The 20,093-nt window shown below is 40.7% G+C and overlaps 1 protein-coding gene across 1 annotated transcript in view; it reads right to left on the bottom strand.

Moving 5' to 3' along the window:
• The window catches only part of NXPH2 (neurexophilin 2), a 76,608-nt gene extending 71,460 nt beyond the window's left edge, over positions 1-5,148 (bottom strand). Inside the window, exon 1 of the mRNA XM_052653153.1 lies at positions 5,056-5,148. Coding sequence (XP_052509113.1) covers positions 5,056-5,148 — 93 coding nt within the window. The remainder of the gene's footprint in view (positions 1-5,055) is intronic.
• Between the last annotated feature and the right edge of the window lie 14,945 nt (positions 5,149-20,093).

The raw sequence follows: 20,093 nt of genomic DNA, 5'->3' as shown, positions 1-20,093 counted from the left end.
TCCCTGGTGGCTTGGATGGTGAAGAATCCACCTGCAATGCAGGAGACCCAGGTTTGATCCCTGAGTCAGGAAGATTCCCTGGAGAAGGGAATGGCTACCCACTCCAGGATTCTTGCCTGGAGAATTCCATGGAAAGAGGAGGCTGGTGGGCTACAGACCATGGAGTTGCAAAGAGTCAGACATGTCTGAGTGACTAATACAGGGCATATTTTATACCCTTCTGAGGCCAGGGTATAAACTGCTAGACATCATCCACTGTTCACTCTCCAGGCCCTGATCCCCTGGGTAAGAAATGTGACTACTCTGGAGCACCGTGCTAGGAGGAAGACCATACACAGACAGGCCATATATAGATGCTTGGGTTCGTGACCTCAGTTCAGTCTAGCCTTTTCATTTTTTATTGATGAGTAACTGATTTACAACCTCGTGTTACTTTCCGGTGTACAGCAAAGTGATTCAGTTATATGTTATTTTTTTCATATTCTTTCCCATTATGATTTATTATAGGATATTGATCCCCCATGTTATACAGCAGGATCTTCTTCTTTATCTATTTTACATACAGTAGTTTGTCTCTGCTAATCCAAACTCCTAACGTATTCCTCCCCCACTTCCCCTGTGGTAGCCATAAGTTTGTCTTCTATATCTGTGAGTCTGTTTATCTTCTGAAAATATGTTTATTTGTATCATACTTTAGACTCCACATATAAGTGATATCATATATTTGTCTGTCTCTTCCTGATTTACTTCCTTAGGGCAATAATTTCTAGACCAGTTGTGTTGCTGCGAACAGCATTATTCATTCTTTCTTATGACTAAGTAGTATCCCGTTTCATATATGCACCACATCTTCTTTACCCATTCATTTAGGGCTTCCCCTGTGGCTCAGCTGGTAAAGAATCTGCCTGCAATGTGGGAGATCTGGGTTCGATCCCTGGGTTCAAAAGATCTGTTGGAAAAGGGAAAGGCTAACCACTCTAGTATTCTGGCTTGGAGAATTCCATGGACTGTATAGTCTATGGGGTCGCAAAGAGTCGACATGACTGAGTGACTTTCACTTCAATTCACTTCATTTAGGTTGCATCTATATCTTGGCTATTGTAAATAGTGCTGCTGTGAAAACAGCCTAGTGTTTGAGTCATGCTAGTATAAGGGTCAGACATGGGAGTGAAGTCTTAATAACTCTGACTGATTTCAGCCTCTAGAGATTCAGTTGTCCAGATAGTTTGAGTCTTCTCTGATGATGCTCCATACTTTGTGGAGCAGAGACAAGCCACCCCACTGGACCTTACCCATATTACTGACCCATAGGACCCATAAGCACAGTAACTGGTGATGTCACTAATTTTGGGTTAGTTTTTATGCAGCAATAAGTAACTCTAACACCATCTTGGAGGGAGGGATTCGCATGGGCTCTTTTCTCTCCCTAGAGTGCTCTTCCCTCAGCTCTTTATCATCATCCTTTGATTCTTGCATTAAGTATCACCTCCTTAGAGAGGTCTCCTCTAACTCCCAATGTAAAGCATCCCTTTTCATTTGTCTTAGAGTTCCCTGTTCTCCTCCTTCAGAGTTTTCATTAACAGTATCTAATTCTTAATTTTAATTTTTCAGTCTCTGTCTCCTCCATGATACTACTTGCTTTTTAAGAGTAGGAACCCGTTTTCATTTGTTCCCTGAGCATAAGATATGCTCTGTATGCTCCTTATAGGAGGATGGGGAATATCTGTTGAATAGATAAATGACTATGTGTTCAGTTTTGCTCTGTTCTCATTGAAAAAAAAAAATCACTGAAAGTAAACTGATCAGATTTAGGAAGAGGCTTGGTTAAATTTAAGCAGTATGCTTTTACCAAGCACCTGCTCTTGCTAGCTCTAATCTAGGAGCTGATGAAGCAGTGACGACCAAGGAAACTTACACGTTAAATAAATCCTGTAGGGGAGAGAACACTCTGGCAACTCACAAATAGTCTGCTTTTTGGCATAGTCTCTCCAGGGCTTTGGCAACTTAAGATAGAAGTCAAAGTGATGAGACTACTGGGCTAAAAATGCTCATCCCTATCTGTGCTTGGTTGGTGAAGTTGTTTCTACCCTCTCCCTTAAATGCCAGGCTGAGACTTTAGAAGTCTATGGACACTAAAGATGAAATATTTAAGCAAACTTGTAGAGAGATATGTTAGAAACCAGGGAGGTCAACCCATGGTGGGGAGCTGAGGCTTAGGGATCAAGGACAGGGCTGGAGCCTGGGATCCAAGCTCAGCATTCTGGTCTACTGTGAGCAGAGTCATCAAACCATCACAAGGAGGAGGTGGCAGCATAGCCTCGACAAGCCCAGCTTCACAGTTTCTAAAAGTCACTTCCTTTCAAAACAGGACCTCTTTTTGCCCCAAAGTTTTACAGTTGTTTCCAGTTATTCCTCTAAGTTCTCATGAGTTATACCCTGCCTCAACCTGTGATCTGCGTGTATGCACCTTTGCCAAAGTCTGAGCATGACGTCTGCACAGGCTGCTCCAAGTGGGCAGGTATGGATGGAGATGAGGATTAAGAGGAAACAGAAATAAGACAAATGTGACTAACGTGGCAAAGTAGGTTAAGGAACTGGCTGATTGCTCTCAGAAATCTTGGTTTAAATCCGGAGTGTGTCAAATTGGAAAGAAGAAACCACAGACTGCACTGCTCTCCAAGTCTGCTGATCTCATACACGCTGTGTCAGAAAGGGGGGCTCTGGGATTAGGGGACATAATCATCTCAGGCATCAAAAATAATTTTAGCAGTCGGTAGAGAAGTCTGGTCCATTGAAGGTCATAGAGGAGAGGAGGGGGTGGGAAGCTCCTCAGGTGACCTGTCATGCAGACAGCACTGGAAGAAGGGGGAAAAGGCACTGTCATTCCAAAGTCCCCAGTGGGAGGATGGGGATGTTTTTCTCCAGAATTTCACGTAAAATTCTGTCAATGTTATGCTGGAGTCTGAGGACCTCTTTCCTACATGAGGGGAGCTCCTCTGGCTCTCTCAGGTCTGGTGGGCCCACCTTCTGCTTCCTGCCCATCCAAGCTTCCCCACACGGGCCTGACCTATTCGACTGCCTTGTCACCTCGGCTTTATCCTGTACTGTAATGATCTTTGAGCTCCCTTTCTCAGCTTTGGGTCTTTTTAAAGGTTCCTTCTGCTGGTATAGTGATTCTAGCTTGTGGTTTTAACCTTTCATTTGAAGTCCTAATAACCGACTCCCCATAATTCTGAATATGGCTCTTCCTGGTTCCATTGCTTATTCTTTTTATTTTACTTTTAGAGGTTTGCCCAATGCCATTGATTGTACATGCCACTGGACTGAAACTGCTGGTATACTAATCAGTGTCTAGAAAATATTGACATGACTTTCAGGCACAATAACAAGTGGAGGACTTCTTTGAATTATTATGTGGTGTGTCATCTTTGGAGGAGGAAATGGAAACCCACTTCAGTATTCTTGCCTGTTCCTGGAGAATCCCAGGAACAGAGGAGTCTGGTGGGCTGCCGTCTATGGGGTTGCACAGAGTAGGAGACAAATGAAGCGATTTAGCAGCAGCAGCAGCAGAGTCATCTTTTGAAAGACACTGTCAGTCTAATTTGTGAGGAATAACCAATTCAGGAATCAACACAAAGGAGGTATTCTATCGTCTTGTTAAATGGAACATCTTCATTCTCATATGTAGACACAGTCCAATAGAGGTTGGTTAAGGTTTGGGTTCCAAGTCTGACTTAATTGCTTTCTGAAACTTATTTTCTGTATCTGTAAAATGGGAATGTTATGTAACTAATGGAACTGTTCTTATAATTAAATAAAATGAAGAAGAAACACACTCTTGGAATAATTCAGAACATTTAGTGAAAAGTGAAAGTGTTTGTTGTTCAGTGGTGTCCCTGACTCTTGGCGACCCCATGGACTGTGGCCTGCCAGGCTTCTCTGTCCATGGAATTCTCCAGGCAAGAATACTGGAGTGGGGTGCCATTCTCTTCTCCAGGGGATCTTCACCCAGGTCTCGTGCAATGGAGGTGGATTCTTTACCTTCTGAGCCACCAGAAAATATCCCTAACATTTAGTGGACTCACCTCCAATATGGTAATTACTATTTTTAATTTTACTTTGGAAAACACTGTGTTCAGAAATCTTTATCTAGCCTTTAGAGATATAACTATTACTTTGGTCCATAAGGAAAGACGACCAAGAGAAAAATCACATTGTGGTTATTCAAAGGACAGTCATGACACTGATAAATCAGTCCTTTGTCCAATATAGATTTTCTCCATCACCTTGGTGCTCATTGTAGAAGCACCTCTGTTCTATTCTCTCTTTTCCAGTTTTGTTCCAACAATAAAGAAAATCAAAGCTCCCAAGTTCAATGCAATGCAGTGAAACTTTGATCTAACTATGTTGAAACAAAGAGTCAGAACCGAGGGGACTGTCTGAATTTGCTCTCCTTGTTCTGCCAGGCTAGTTCTGCTTATGGGAAAACATGTTATCGCTCAAGGCATATGTGCTACAGCATCAAAGGGGAACAGAATTGGGTGAACTGGGAATTTTATCTCTCATCAGCTTTTTTGGGGATGGACAGGCTTATAACACCATTCTCAGAGACCTTGTCTGCTTGCAGCTCATAGGCACTCTAGACAGTACAATGAAAGTTCGCAAACCCTGAAAGACATCTTAGCTTTAACAATTAATGAACTCCCGAGAAACAGCATCTATTTTTTTTTTTTTTAAGAGGAGTCCAATGCTTAGTCGCTCAGTTGTGTCCGACTCTTTGTGACCCTATGGACTGTAGCCCACCAGGCTCCTCTGTCCATGGGGATTCTCCAGTCAGGAATACTGGAGTGGGTTGCAATGACCTCTTCCATGGGATCTTCCCAACCCAAGGATCGAACCCAGGTCTCCTGTGTTGCAGGCGGATTCTTTATCATCTGGTCCACCAAGGAAGCCCTTTATAAGAGGAGAAACTTGTTAAAACCAAGGGTTTAAGTCCACATTGGATGTAGGATGGTGAATAAGACTGCAATTATCATTACCATGGGAGCGTTTTACCGCTTGAGGAGCAGAAACAACAAAGCACTGTATCAATGATAAAAATAAAATATCCACAAGAATAACCACAACGACCACCACCGCCATCGTCATCATGCGCTTTCATTCGTACCACAAGTAACTACTAACTTCCCCCTTAGAGTCCATACTACATTGCTTTGCTAGGAGGCTCTGGGAAGGAGGACACTGCTCCTGGGTAATGAAGCAAGTGGACATATACGAACACCCACAATAATTGATGCCAAAATTTCATACACACACATATTCAGAAGATGGAAAAGTAATTACTGGTCATGATGCTCAAGAAAGGCTTCAAATGGGAAACAGCAATGCCATGTGGAGAGGAATTATTTTGGAAATACTGAGATGAGCTAAGGCACAGAGGAGGCACAAAGGAGGAGGAAGGGAACAGGTGAAGAAGGAAATGACAAGGAGTCCCAGGTGCCCACCACACGGGGTGCCCACAGTGGGCTCATGCCAGGCAAGGTGGGAGGAATATGGCAGGAGCAGGCTACAGAGCGACCTGGATGCCAGGCTGAGGGACTGTGAATCTCTCCTGCAGTTTAGTTGATGGGGAGCCATCTGCTCTCCAGCAGGGAAATGACATGTGATCAAAGGTGTGGCACAAGATGACCTCAGCAGTCGTGAAGCTGCCTTGGGACCTGTTGTGAAACGAGATAGGCTTCCTTAGTAGCTCAGAATAAATCTGGAAAAGAATCTGCCTGTAATGGGAGACACCTGGGTTCAATCTCTGGGTCAGGAAGACTCCCCTGGAGAAGGGAATGGCTACCCACCCCAGTATTCTTGCCTGAAGAATTTCACAGACAGAGGAGCCTGGCAGGCTACAGTCCACGGGGCTGCAGAGAGTAGGACACAACTGAGGGACTAACATTTTCACTTTAATAAAGAAAGGCAACAAATATATATGTAAAATATAGTGCAGAATGAATTATAATGAGAAGAGAAACACAAACAGAAGCAAGGAGAACAGATAGGACGCACATGGAAATATGTACTTCCTGACTCTCGAATTATCTGGATGGACAGTGTCTCCGGTGTTTTTGTAATGACTGTGGTATTTTTGCCCTAATCCATTTATAATCTTCGCTATAATTCTCTTGTGTGAAATGCTGCAATTTTGCACAATGGTAGTCCATATTCCCAGAAGAGCATCATGCAGGCTCATGCTCAGGTCTTCATTTTAAGATGCTTGTGGCATGAAGGAGATGAGCAGTTGGAGATCAGCTGCAATGCTGCAGCAGAAGAGTGTGGGGAGCAGTTCAGGAACTAGGGGAGATGTTGGTAACTGGGTTCTACTCACCTTAAGAAGAGAGGGACCAGAACCACGGAAGTCTTAGATGAAATCTGTCCTTTGGGTGGGGGGCGGGGGAGGGGGGGAGTTACGAGCATGAGATAAAGTATTATTTTCAATTTTCCTGCTGGAAATGCTGTTTTTCCTGTTTCCTCCTTTACCTACTCCAGTATTCTTGCCTGGAAAATTCCACGGACAGTCCTCTGGTGGACTACAGTCCACGGGGTCACAAAGAGTCGGACATGATTGAGTGATTCAGCACAAGTGCTCTTATTAAATATGCCACACAGGTGTCCAGTTGTTCTTGAACTTTGCGTGTTTGCTTCGAACACCTTTTCAGAAAATTATCAACTGCGATGAGGGCTTCTAGTCATCCTGAAATAAATCAGCTAATTAAATTAATTTTATCTCGGGTATGCTGCTCAGTCCAATTAAGTTACTAAGCCAATCACATCAGAATAAATCAACCATATTGTTACATAATTCTTTTTAATAAACAGAGTTATAATTATATGGAAGCAATTCCGAGGATACCATATGCTACAAAGCAGGGAACCTAATTTATTTCCTTGATTTGGAGAGACAAACTCACTCATGTGTAATAACTTTTATCATCCAAATTTTAATTCTTATTGCATTATAAAGTTTAAAGTCTCCTGCTTGCTTAATGGATCCCAGTAAGGATTCTGTTCACAATGGGGCTTGAGGGGGAAAGGGAGGCTATGTTATAGAGCTGAAATGATGTGCCTAACTGCATGCTGCAAACTCTGTTAAAACAGTGTTGGAAAGAGCGCTGGTTCCTCCTGCACTTTAGAACAGCCAATACAACTTGAGCTGTGAGTAGGGGGCTGGGTGGGAAAAATACCTCTTGAAATAGATCCTTAAAGTGAAGAGCCATGTTGGGACAACTCTCTTACTTCTCGCTCCCTGCGCCCCCCTCCCCCCTCATTCTCCTGGCAAGTCACATGCACTATATTCACTCCTGGTGAAAATGACTGATTTTTAAAATAGAACAGAAATCCATTTTAACAGATCAGAGAAAGGGAATGAAAACACCTTTGTTTGACCACTTTGCCGGACTCTCCATGAATGCTGTGGATGTTTCAGCTTTATTGCTCATGTGAAGTGAAGCCGGCACGAGGAATCAGTCCACAGAAGCATGATGTTCACAGGCAGTTACCATCTCAGGCCAAGAGAGTGCTGGCCGAGTCCCGGACACCTTTGTTCCAAGAGATGGATGGCCTGCACAACCTCGAACACATTCATTCATCCAGCCACTGAGACAGGGATGAATAGGTGAAGTTCAGAAATGGTAGAGAAGGATTAGGCCAACTACCTTTGCTTACCTTCTCTCTGAAGTGATTTTCAAAAATACTAGAAAGACAGGAAATCATCCCCAATTCCCCTTGCCCATATTTCTCATTAATGAAGTTCTGAAATTGTAGGATCTAAATCCTAGTGATTTCTGGAAGAGATAAACAAATAACCTGATTTCTCAATTGGGGATGGCCCCTCTTGTCACTTAACTAATTTCCTTGTCTGCAGAAACAGCACCACTCATAAGGTACTTGGAGTCCTAAGATGAAATACACTAGACACAAAGCAGAGTACTAACTACTATGGCAAAATGAAACAACCTAGACACCAACATTTAAATTTAACTAGAAAAAAATCTAAATTAAAGTAATATACACTGACTTGAAACCACGGTACTTGGTGTATTATATACTTTCTGCAGTCATTGTACCTCATGTCACCCTGGATTGCTGCTAGTGTGTGTATGATAAGTCTCTTCAGTCATGTCTGAGTCTTTGTGGCCTATGGACTGTGGCCCACCAGGCTCTTCTGTCCATAGGATTGTCCAGGCAAGAATACTGGGGTGGGTTGCCATGCCCTCCTCCAGGGGATCTTCCTGACCCAGGGATCCAACCCAGGTCTCCTGCGTCTTCTGCATTGCAGGTGGATTCTTTACCACTGAGCCACAGGGGAAGGCCGTATCAACCACATTCACTTCTGTTTCCTTCTGCCCTTATATAATTAACTGGATGCAGAACAGGTAGAAGCAGAGGCTCTCCAAAGCAGAGAAAGCCCAGTACTGGGCTTGATTTGGGCATTAACGAGGAGAATGCTGCCATGGTAAAATAAAATGCATTATTGCTAATTCATGGTTACACCTTCCACAGAATCTTAGTGGGCTTGCAAAGTCAATCCCGTGCCATCATTTGCTCATAATTCTGGCCAACTGTCAGTATTCCAAGTGAAAGAGATCAGCATAAACCAGTTCATTACTGAGGTATTAATCCCAGAAATGATGAGTCTTGGGCTCTGGAATCAGATTGTTTTTACTTATCCACAACAACTTCAGACCTGGGTGTCTGACAGTCTCACAGATGTGAGATGCTTCTATCTTCAGGTACTTTGCTCCTTTGATGAGGATCTGGAGCTCTGAAACAAGTGTATGTGTGTGTTTCTGGAACCTACAAATATTGAACTGCTAAGGAATCCTGAGATAAAGTGAGGACTTTTTAATAAAGCATATTGAAAAAACAAGCAGTTGCTTTTGATAATTAAGAGATGAATTTGAATCTTACTAATATTTTTGGTGAATATTCATTTCAAAATATCTGGTACTATCACACAGTCAGATAAAATGAGAGGAAAGGTTTTGCTTCCAGGTTTCCAACACAACATGAGCATCCACTGATGACGGGGGATCTCATGATGTATGCATGTGACAGGAGTGTGTGTGAGACCCCAGCAGGACACATGTAGGAGCAGTGCAAATCTCCCATATGGCTGCAACTACATTCACTCCTAGTGAGCACACATCTGTCCTTGATGTTGGGCCCAGAGCAAGTCAACTTTATTAGATGAACTCAAATTTTAAAAAAAGTGTGTGTGTGCGTGTGTGTGTGTTCAATCACATTTGACTCTGTAACACCATGGACCAAAGCCTGCCAGGCTCTTATGTCCATGGAATTTTCCAGGCAAGAATACTGGAGTGGGTTGCCATTCCCTTCTCCAGGGGAGCTTCCTGACCCAGGGATCGAACCCACGTCTCCTATGTTTCCTGTACTGGCTGGCAGATCCTTTACCATTAGTGCCACCTGGGAAGTGACTTACTATAAATCTTGACTCCAGTTTTGCAATGTCAACAGTGTTTCTGAAGTACAGGTTCCAAAGATATCTAGGAGGCCTAGAGACTGACCTTGAACAGAAAGATTTATAGGACAGTACTCCACCACACAGCTGGTTATAGGTTCAGGACTCAACCACACAGCTTTCAGAGTGCGCACAGGGAAACTGTGTGTCCAGCTGCTGCCTTTCCACACGTGACTAGAGGAGCTGGGGGGATGGCTGAAGCTGCTGCAGTGTTGACAAGCAAGCTTCAGTCCTGCCCACACCCTGACTCTTGCTGCTCCAAAGACTGACAGAGGAAGTCCTCACACTGCCCTGTTCATCGCTCTGCCTGCAACTGGAGCTGGGCATGCTGGACACCTAGTATGCTGACCAACTGGAATGGACAATGATTCTTCTTATGGTAGAAAGGAGAGGCAGAGAGAAGAGTCATCCCCTAAAAGTGGACCAAGGAGATCATAGGGTCTGCGTTGGACAATAACCAATTATTTTCTTAAGTATTTGCTCCATTTTATACTCTTGAGAGTAGTGCTTAAGAGTGTCAGTTTATCTGAATTCTCCCAACACACAGATGGATATGGAATAGAATCTTCTTGCCAGTGAATATTAATCTGGTTAAAAATGCTTTCACATATGTACTGAGCACTGAAGTTTTCAGTTTTATTGATTGTTCAAGTTTTCACATTCTTCATTATATATATTCTTTATTTCTTAAACTGAATTCTTTGGATCTGTTAGGGATTTGAAATCTTATGTAAGGAAATAAATTGCATAATACTTTAGAACTGAGAAAAAAAATAAGAAAAACCTGAAGGTGAAAGGAAAATTCTTGGAAGCATAATATTGGGTTAAACAGTTGCAAATGAACATCCATTGTATGACATGATTTATGTACATTTTTAAAACAACAGAGAATATTCCTAAATATTATAATAAACTTATTTATATGTATTAAAGCATTTAACACGTCAGGAAAAGCCACTCTACAATTTCAGGAGCAATTTCAGTGCTATTACATTTGGAGTGCGAGAGGAATTAAATTACAAGGTGGTATAGAGAGGAGGGGAGTTTGGGGGAGAATGGATACAAGTATATATATGGCTGAGTCCCTTTGCTGTTCATCTGAAACTATCACACTATTCTCAGTTAATTGACTATATCCAAATTTAAAGTAAAAATGTGTAAAAAAGAAAAAAAATTACGAGATGGAAGCATGGACAGTAAAAAGGGGCTTTAATTGTATCTATAATGTTTTTAGTTGATATACTTCATAATTATAAGGTGATTAAAGAGTCATAACTCCATTTAGGGTTAGCATAGGCATCTGACATACATGGGACAGCATAGCTGGAAGCCTACTCCACCAAGAGACGGTCAAATCTTTACTGACCGTGTGAAATTCTGGTGGAAGTCATGGGGATTGGAGTGAGGAAGGTGCAGCCCACAACTGCATTTCCTTCTTGTGTGGCTGTCTGATTGGATGAAGGTGGCACTTAGGGCCCATTCTATAAAGGCATGAAGGTGATGATGTATGCTGAGCCTGCTGTAACAGCCAAGCCCACCAAATTTTCCAGTCTCATTAATTTCAACACAGTAATAGGAGATACCCCTGGGAACCAATGGAGGCCTCTTCGTGGGCCCCATCAATCCCTCTGACATCTGCCTATGTTTATCCCTCATTGGGATCTCAAGAAAGGACCAGCTGTTAGAAGAACCACCTGTGTACTATGAAGGGGCAGTTCAGTTTGTTTGCAAATACCTGACAGTACAACTTGCACAACTAAGAGCATCTCTTGGGGAGAAATTGGCCCAGACTTTCCAACTCCCTCACTGTAACTGACTCCAGTCTTACAGAGAATAAAAGGTGACCTGTGTCTCACTGTAGGGTGATAGCTGTTGCTCTGTGATAGCCCTTGGGGCAACAGGGAGCTGTGCTAGTCAAACACTGCCCTCTATGCCCAACTGTCCAAGGCTGCCCCAGTGGGTAAGGATGTTGTTGTTCAGTCACTAAGTCGTGTCCAACTCCTTGCGGCCCCATGGACTGTAGCACACCTAGCTTCCCTGGCCTTCACTATCTCTCAGAGTTTGCTCAAATGTGTCCGTTGAGTCTGTGATGCTATCTAACCATCTTATCCTTTGCCACCCCCTTCTCCTTTTGCTCTCATCTTTCCCAGCGTCAGGGTTGTTTCCAATGAGCTGGCTCTTCACATCAGGTGGCCGAAGTATTGGGGCTTTTGCTTCAGCATCAGTCCTTCCAGTGAATATTCAGGGTTGGTTTCCTTTAGGATTGACTGGTTTGGTCTCCTTGCTGTATCAGGTGGCCGAAGTATTGGGGCTTTCGCTTCAGCATCAGTCCTTCCAGTGAATATTCAGGGTTGGTTTCCTTTAGGATTGACTGGTGTGGTCTCCTTGCTGTCCAAGGGACTCTTCCAACCCAAGGATCGAACACTGCATTGCACGAGGATTCTTTACCATCTTAGCCACCAGGGAAGCCCCATGAGTAAGGATATTGTATTACCAATCTTCCATGTAAACAAAAATATTGAACTAAGCAGATGGGAAAGCAACAAAAGACTACTGCTCTCTTATTCACCCCTACCCACCCTGCCCTCTCTTACTTAAAACCCCATGACTGGATTATCTCTGAATAATTCCCACCATCAATCACATCAGAAGTCTGTTGCTAGCGTTGTCTTTACCTCAAAGAAGAGCCCGATGCCACTACATTACTTCCTTTAGCTCCTCCCCGACCCAAGATTTCCTACAAATAAAGATGTTTTTAGACCAGGAGACACTAAAGATGAGTATGATAGACACAGTGCTTGGCCCTTCCTTGTAAGAACTTTCTCTTTAAATTTTTATAGATGCCAACCTATTTCAGGGGTTCATTAAGCATACTGTATTCTCTGCCCACGTAGGGTTAAATACTCCACTATGAAGATAAATCTCAAGTTATCTGAGAAGTCTCTTGTTGAAAATTGTTCCTAATTATTTGCTGTCATAAACAGTGCTGTGATGAACATTCGTGCACATTTACCAAACGTCCTCAAGCTCGACAAGGTTATGACAGTTCAGTTTCTATTAAGTCTGATGGAGATCTGGCAGGGAGAGAAAAATGGTGCCCTTGCCTAACAAGCCTTGCTGAAATAGTGAGTGTCTTGGGGCTGGTTGTGCTGGGTGCAGGGTTTGTGGAGGGCCTGGTTGATCAGGGCTGTGCTCTGACAACATCTGGATGGACCACTCTTAAGGACCACTGAAGGTCCAACTGAAAGTCTTCAATACAGTCACAAAGGCTGCTGGGGACCCCCACATGGTATACTGGGCCCCAGATTATGACCTTTCCTCTGCCATGGCCATGAGACCGTTGTAGTATTGATGGATTCTCTCTGGAATATGGCACTGTTGCAATACTGGAGGCCCTGCTATGCCCTGGCTCGCTCAGGAAAGAGTGGGTCAGAAAGATGGCTATACATCTCATCACATACACAGATCAGCGTACTTCAAGAGATTTTACTTGAAATCAGGCAAACTCTGGCTGGATCCATCCTTCCTGGGACAGAGGCCCGACAAGGAAGGATGGGACAGCAACTCTCCTGCCTGAAGTTGACCCAGCTTCATCACACAAAACATATGCCAACCATTCATAAAACCACAACCATCTCTCCAGAATTTGTTGAGACAATCTTTTTTTCCAGCTGATTGCCTTCATCTATCCTGACTTGGACTTGTTTTTACCTTGTTCTTTGTCCTCTGGCCTTCTCGCTCCCATCTCTGTTTCTGGGCTTGTAATCAGATACCATGGATTCCCTTATGGCTTTGTCATTTACCGGGGCAGGCATCTTCTTAACACTTTATGGATGCTCTTATGCGCTAGGCACTGTACTAGGTGCTATCGACATTGCAGTGTGTCAAGAAGGAAGAAGGATGACGAACAACTGCGTGCTCAGTCACTAACTGTGTCTGACTCTTTGCGACCCCAGGGACTGTAGTCCTCCAGGCTCTTCTGTCCATGGGATTCTCCAAGCAAGAAAAATGGAGTGGGTTGCCATTACTTTCTCCAAGGGATATTCCCAACCAAGGGATTGAATCTGGGTCTCCTGCATTTCAGGCAGATTCTTTACTGTTTGAGCCACCTGGGAAACCTGATGAACAATTAACTTTGCTTAATCTCTCTGGCCTCAGTTTTCTCCTTTATTATACAGGAATGAAATGGCTATACTGATCTCAGAGGATTGTTGTAAGGACTGCTGTGAAGCACAGTGTTGAGAGTAAGTGCTCATTAAAACTTAGCTCACTATCATCATTTACATCCTCCACAGGTCAGCACTGCAAGAAGGCACTCTGTTATACAATAAGGCCACTTCTGGGCTGCCTCCCCATCATAGTCCAATCATCGTACAGCAGAAACAACATAAAGATGAGCCAAAATTATAATACAGGATAGAAAGATGTATTACTGAAATGGACAGAAATGGGCCAGAAAAGCAAAATGCATGCATTTGAGATTCACAAAAATACACATGCATGTGCACACGTGCACATACACAATAGTATACTGTGGGCAATGTATTTATTTTGGGAATAAGAAGAAATTGCCATAAACAGTGGAGATAGGAATTTTTACTTACTACTGGATTTGTTTTAAGAAATCAAAGATGGCATGTTATTGTACACTAAGAATAAGAGGAATCAATATACAAAACAGCACCTAAAGTTAGACGAAAAGTAGCACTTTTTCAAAAAAAGAAAATTGTGCATTGCAGTAAGCAAGCTTAAGGACTACTCTGGGATTATATAATAAAATAGAACACAAGAAAAATAGTTTCCCATTATCACTTCTACAGTTACTTGTCTTATCAAAAGACCATAATTTCTTTTTTTTTTTTTAAGACCACAATTTCTTATGACTTAGTTCATTTTGTCCTAAATTTTCAGGCTTGATTAATAGTTATTAATAATGATAATATCTTATATATTTCTTTATATTCATCAAATCCTTTTCAGACACTTCACCCTATTCTATCAATATGTTCTTAAATTTCCTAATGATGGATTTTGAGCATGTAAGACATTCACAGAATAAACTCTATTAAAGAAAAAAAAAACAGAAAATTTAGTACAAGCTCAAGAATTAGAGGTTTCCCTACAGGTTATCTTTTAACTGCCTCTTCATCCTCAGCAGAATTCTTAGTTTAAAAAAACTAAAACAGCCAGAAACATTCAAAGGTTTGAGGATTGTTGCCTGAACTACAGAAAAAAAGATAGAGTGATGATTTTAAATCACAAATAGTTAAGAGTACAGTTTATAATGTCAGGATAAAATAATAAATTCACTGACATGCAATATTTCTTCTATGAACACACCACAGGCTAAGTTTTGTTCCTCATAAGGGATGAATTTAAATGAGCAAACATTCCTCTACCAACTTAATTTAAGACCAGTGCAAGCATTTCCTGGTATCTAAATCAAACCAATAGCACAGAATGTTTGGCTTACATAAAAGCCTTGTTTTGTTTTTCATTTCAAACAATGCTTAGAAATCAGGCTGCAGCCAGGAACCCAGGACACCGGTGCTTGTATTACCTGTGAGTCTCAGGGAAGGCGAGAAAATAGCATACTAGGTGTATTTCACTGATTAGAGGGCATTTCAGTTGAAATAGCATTTCCTCTTGGCCCTAGACCGAAAACACACAAGTGATACACACACAATGATATTCAGAGTGACATGAGGCTTCTATAGGAGGAAAATAATAATGCAGTCTTTTGTTGCCTCCAAAATACAGGTCTTCTCATTTTTTTCTTTTCCATGGTGAAAACTGAAAAGATGTTTCTTTTTATAGCTCACCATTTACTATGTTCAAAAGAAGCATTTTGTGAATGTGAAAGTCCTGGTGGGCTCTCCTTTTAGTGTCTTTCATGGATTAAATAAAAAAACACTTAAAATATATGCAAATAAATTAATTCTAAACATTAATATATAATCCAAATATAGCTGGTGATACAAACAATTGAAGTATTAAATAATTCATCATTTTGGGGATATAAAATAAAAGCAGCTCATGAAATAAGAAATAGTTCTATCTAGAGTATCTAGATATTACAAATATCGTGGATCTACCCCAGCAAGCAAAGTTGTCAATGTGTAGCAGCAGCATGAAGCCTCATTCATTTGTCTAGCCATTCTTTCACTCATTCATTCAGTAAACATTTATTGAGTGCTACTGCAGGGTCATGACTTCTGCTTATATATTAGAGAAATAAAGGTGAATAAGACATAGTCCTTGAGTATGAAGGCCTTATAGACAAGTGGATGATTACAAAACTACTAGACAATAACATGACTTTAAAAATTAACTTAAATAGGAAAAGGTGATGTATGCACAGTCCCAGAAACTATAAGACAATTTTAAAAAGTCTAAATATTACAGGCTGTTTCACACTGGCATAGGATAGCTCTTTTGGTTAAAGGAGCTGGCAAGTCTGATTGAGTGAGAACATTTTGTGGTGTGGCCATGATGAAAATAATTGAAAAGAAAAACATGTGTAGGTTGTTAAGAAACTAACCTAAAGTTAGTTGATACTGAGTTTAATTAAACCAAGTTTATTAAATATTTTCTAACAAATGCTCTGTTACTTGCAAAAAAATGTATAAAATAAAGTAACCACCACCAACACCCTCCTCCCTCTAAGAAGGCTTCCCTTGTGACTCAGCTGGTAAAGAATATGGCAGCAATGTGGGATACCTGGGTTCGATCCCTGGGTTGGAAAGATCCCCTGGAGAAGGGAAAGACTCCAGTGTTTTGGCCTGGACAATTCCATGGACTGCATAGGCCATGGGATCGCAAAGACTTGGACACAACTGAGCGACTTTCACCTCCCCACAGGAAGCACTAGGCTTCTTAGAACTGCAGTCAGTTTGGGAATATATTTGTTTGGTGAATGAAATAATCTTAGAGTAATAACACAAAGCTCTCTAATTCTAGGAAATCTGTTTCAAAATCTAGCCTCTTGTCAAATTAGGCAAGAAGACCTCCTTAAATACTCCTTTCTGAGGACTTCCTTGTGGTCCAGTGGTTAAAAATCTGCCTTCCAATGCAGGGGACACAGGTTTGATCCCTGGTCAGGGAACTAAGATCCTGCATGCCATGGAGAAACTAAGGCCATGTACTGCAACTACTGAGCTCACACACACAACAGCCTGTGTATCATAATTAGAGAAGCCCCCATGTCCCAAAACTAGAGAAAGCCTGCAAGTCACAACAAAGACCAGTGCAGCCAACAATTAAAAAAAAAAAAACCTTCTCTATGCTAACATCTAAACCCTGCCATTGGCTATTCACAGGTTATTTTCCTTATTTTATCTTTTAGTTCAGAGATGATTTCCCATAAATAAATTAAAAGTATAATTAAAATTACCATACATTTTACTTTTTATTATAATGATAGGACAATTACTTTACTATGTTCTTTGAATACTGCATTTCAATGTTATTTTTAGCTTTAAAAATTTTATTTTTAATACATTGCTTACTTATATCTTTCAATCCATTTTTTTTGGAAGAAGAATGTATGTTCCCATAAAAGTCTTTCTCATCTTACGGAAAAATACTTCAAGAAAAAACATAAGTCTATTTAGCTCTTTCAAAGACACAGTCTCTAGTTTTATTAACCTATGCTTTCAAAAAGCTGCCTTGTAACAACCTCACCATCATCAAGGGGAGGCAAAAAGGCACTTGCTGAAGCAGACAATGTTAAATGGAATCACACTAGACAAGCCTTAGCATTTTTCCTTTGAAATTTACATCTTACTATTTCAATGCTGCTATTCAATCTCTTAATACCTAAAATAGGAACAATGGGCATCAGTGCATTTCTGTACCTTCTTCCTGGATACAGATTCTCTCTCCCCAGGTATTCCCATATCTGGCTTCTTCATTTCACTCTGGTCTCAGCCTAAATGTCACATCAGACAGGCCTATCTATATATCCATATATATATACATTGCCTCTTAGCTAAGATACTCTCAAAGTGAAATAGATTCTGGAATATATTACAATACACATGGACGGCATTAGAATATCATCTCAAATAACTATGTGTATAGAATTGCCATTTATTGATACTATTATGGCTTTCCTCTTTCAGTCAGCTTTTATTAGAAATATATAAATTTTATTTCTGTATTAGCTGTGAAGCTATTGTGAACACTTATTTTACCCTTTGAAATACTCTAAATAATAAATTCTTTCAGAATCTGGAACATGGGAAAGTTTTGTTTTGCCTCTCTAAGAAATTGGTATTTTCCCTCTTCAATGGAAACATATAATTTGATCACATTCCTTGTCTTCTTGGCCACCGGGTAAAACAGTGGCAGCTTTCATGATGAATTTTAACAACTGTATTAACTTTTATGGTTAGAATGTTTGTTTATCCTCTTGTAATTCTGTTTAGGTGTTTTCAAATTAATTTTATTCTATTTTTATTTTCAGGGTATCTTCAATTCTTATTTGAAAGGTTGTGAGGAATATTAAATTTAAATTGTAATACAAAATATTACATTTAATACTCAACATTAAATAAAACTAAATTGAGTAACACACATCATTGAAATTGTGAGGCGATAACTTGGAATATTTGAGATGCCTAAATTACTTTGAGCTTGGTCTCAAAGATATATTAAACTATGAAATGGAGTCCTGAAGGGATTAAAAAATAAATTTTGAGAATAGAGTAATAAAGAATGATTTAATTCTAGCTAACAATATGGTTTAAAAGCCCTCCTGAATCTAATGATGTGAAAAGGAAATGTAAAGCGGAAAAGTCCATGCATGCTTTCTTTTCCACTCCAACCTCATTCATGAGCTAGAGATTCTGAAAAACCCCTTAGTTTCTTTCTACATTAGTCTCTTTATGAATATATCTAAAGCAAAACATTATCTCCTTAAGGTTATGGTGTGGACTGGAAAATCCATCAAGTGGAATCCTCAGTCCTGAATGAATAGCAAAGGTTTCTGGAGAAGGCATCTTATCTGAAGAGATTAGGCCTGGCATTCAGCCAGTTCAAGAAGCATCTCTATTTGAGATGTGAGACTGCACGGAGATCCAACCAGTCCATCCTAAAGGAGATCAGTTCTGGGTGTTCTTTGGAAGGACTGATGCTAAAGCTGAAACTCCAATACTTTGGCCACCTCATGTCAAGAGTTGACTCATTAGAAAAGACTCTGATGCTGGGAGGGATTAGGGGCAGGAGGAGAAGGGGATGAGAGAGGATGAGATGACTGGATGGCATCACCAACTCGATGGACAAGAGTTTGGGTGAACTCCGGGAGTTGGTGATGGACAGGGAGGCCTGGAGTGCTGCAATTCGGGGGGTCTCAAAGAGTCGGACACGACTGAGCGACTGAACTGAACTGATTGACTGACACTATGTATCACGCACACCTTAAATATTTTTTAAATAAACTTTTTCCTCTAAACTTTTATTTTAATATTGGAGTATAGCAGATTAACAATGTTGTGATAGTTTCGAGTGGACAGCAAAGGGACCCAGGATTCGTAAGCATGTATCCACTCTCTCAAACTCCCTTCCCATCCAGGCTGCCACATAACATTGAGCAGAGCTCCCTGTGCTATATAGGGACCTTGTTGATTATCCTAAAAAAATGGACTTTTTAAGCAACATAAATGAACTTCAAGATTATCATACTAAATATGTCAGACAGAGAACAACAAATATCATATGATATCACTCATATGTAGAATCTAATTTAAAAAATGATATAAAGACTCACAGATTTTGAAATTAAATTTGTGGTTTCTAAAGGGGAAATCTGAGAGGGAGGGAAAAATTGGGAGCTTGAATCCAGTCCCAACACACACACTACTATATATAAAATAATCAACAAGGACCTTCTGTATAGCACAGGGAGCTATGCTCAATATTCTGTAACAACCTAAATGGGAAAAGAATTTTAAAAAGAATGGATACAAGTATATGTATAGCTGAATCACTTAGCTGTACACCTGAAACTAACACAACTGTATAAATCAATTATACTTCAATAAAATTTTTAAAAAATTACAACACACTTATTATTGTAGAACATTTTTAAATTTACAGAAAATTGTGGCAATACCTGATTTCCCCTATTATTATCACTTTACATCAGCATATTTGTTGTAGTTAATAAGCCAATATTGCTGTGTTGTTATTAACTAAAGCCCACGTTTTGTTCAGATTCCCTTAGTTTTCCCCCAGAGTCCTTTATCTGTTTCGGGATTTCATCCAAGATACACAGTGCATTTAGTCCTCATTTCTCCTTAGATTCCTCTTGGCTGTGACAGTTTCTTACACTTGCTTTGCTTCTGAGGACCTTAGCAGTTTTGTGGGGTCCTGGTCAAGTATGTTGAGAAATGTCCCTCTACTGCTGTTTTTCTCATGATTAGACTATTTTTAGAAGGAACACCACAGAGCTGAAGTGCCCTTTGTGATCCCATTATATCAAAGAAGTAGACTATCAACATGACATCACTGTTGATTTTGACTTTGGTCACCTGACTGAGATGGTCCCCACCACACATGCATT

The sequence above is a fragment of the Budorcas taxicolor genome, chromosome 2 (genome assembly GCF_023091745.1).
Source record: "Budorcas taxicolor isolate Tak-1 chromosome 2, Takin1.1, whole genome shotgun sequence".
NCBI classification, from domain to species: domain Eukaryota; kingdom Metazoa; phylum Chordata; class Mammalia; order Artiodactyla; family Bovidae; genus Budorcas; species Budorcas taxicolor.
This window is presented reverse-complemented; position numbering and strand designations above follow the sequence as displayed.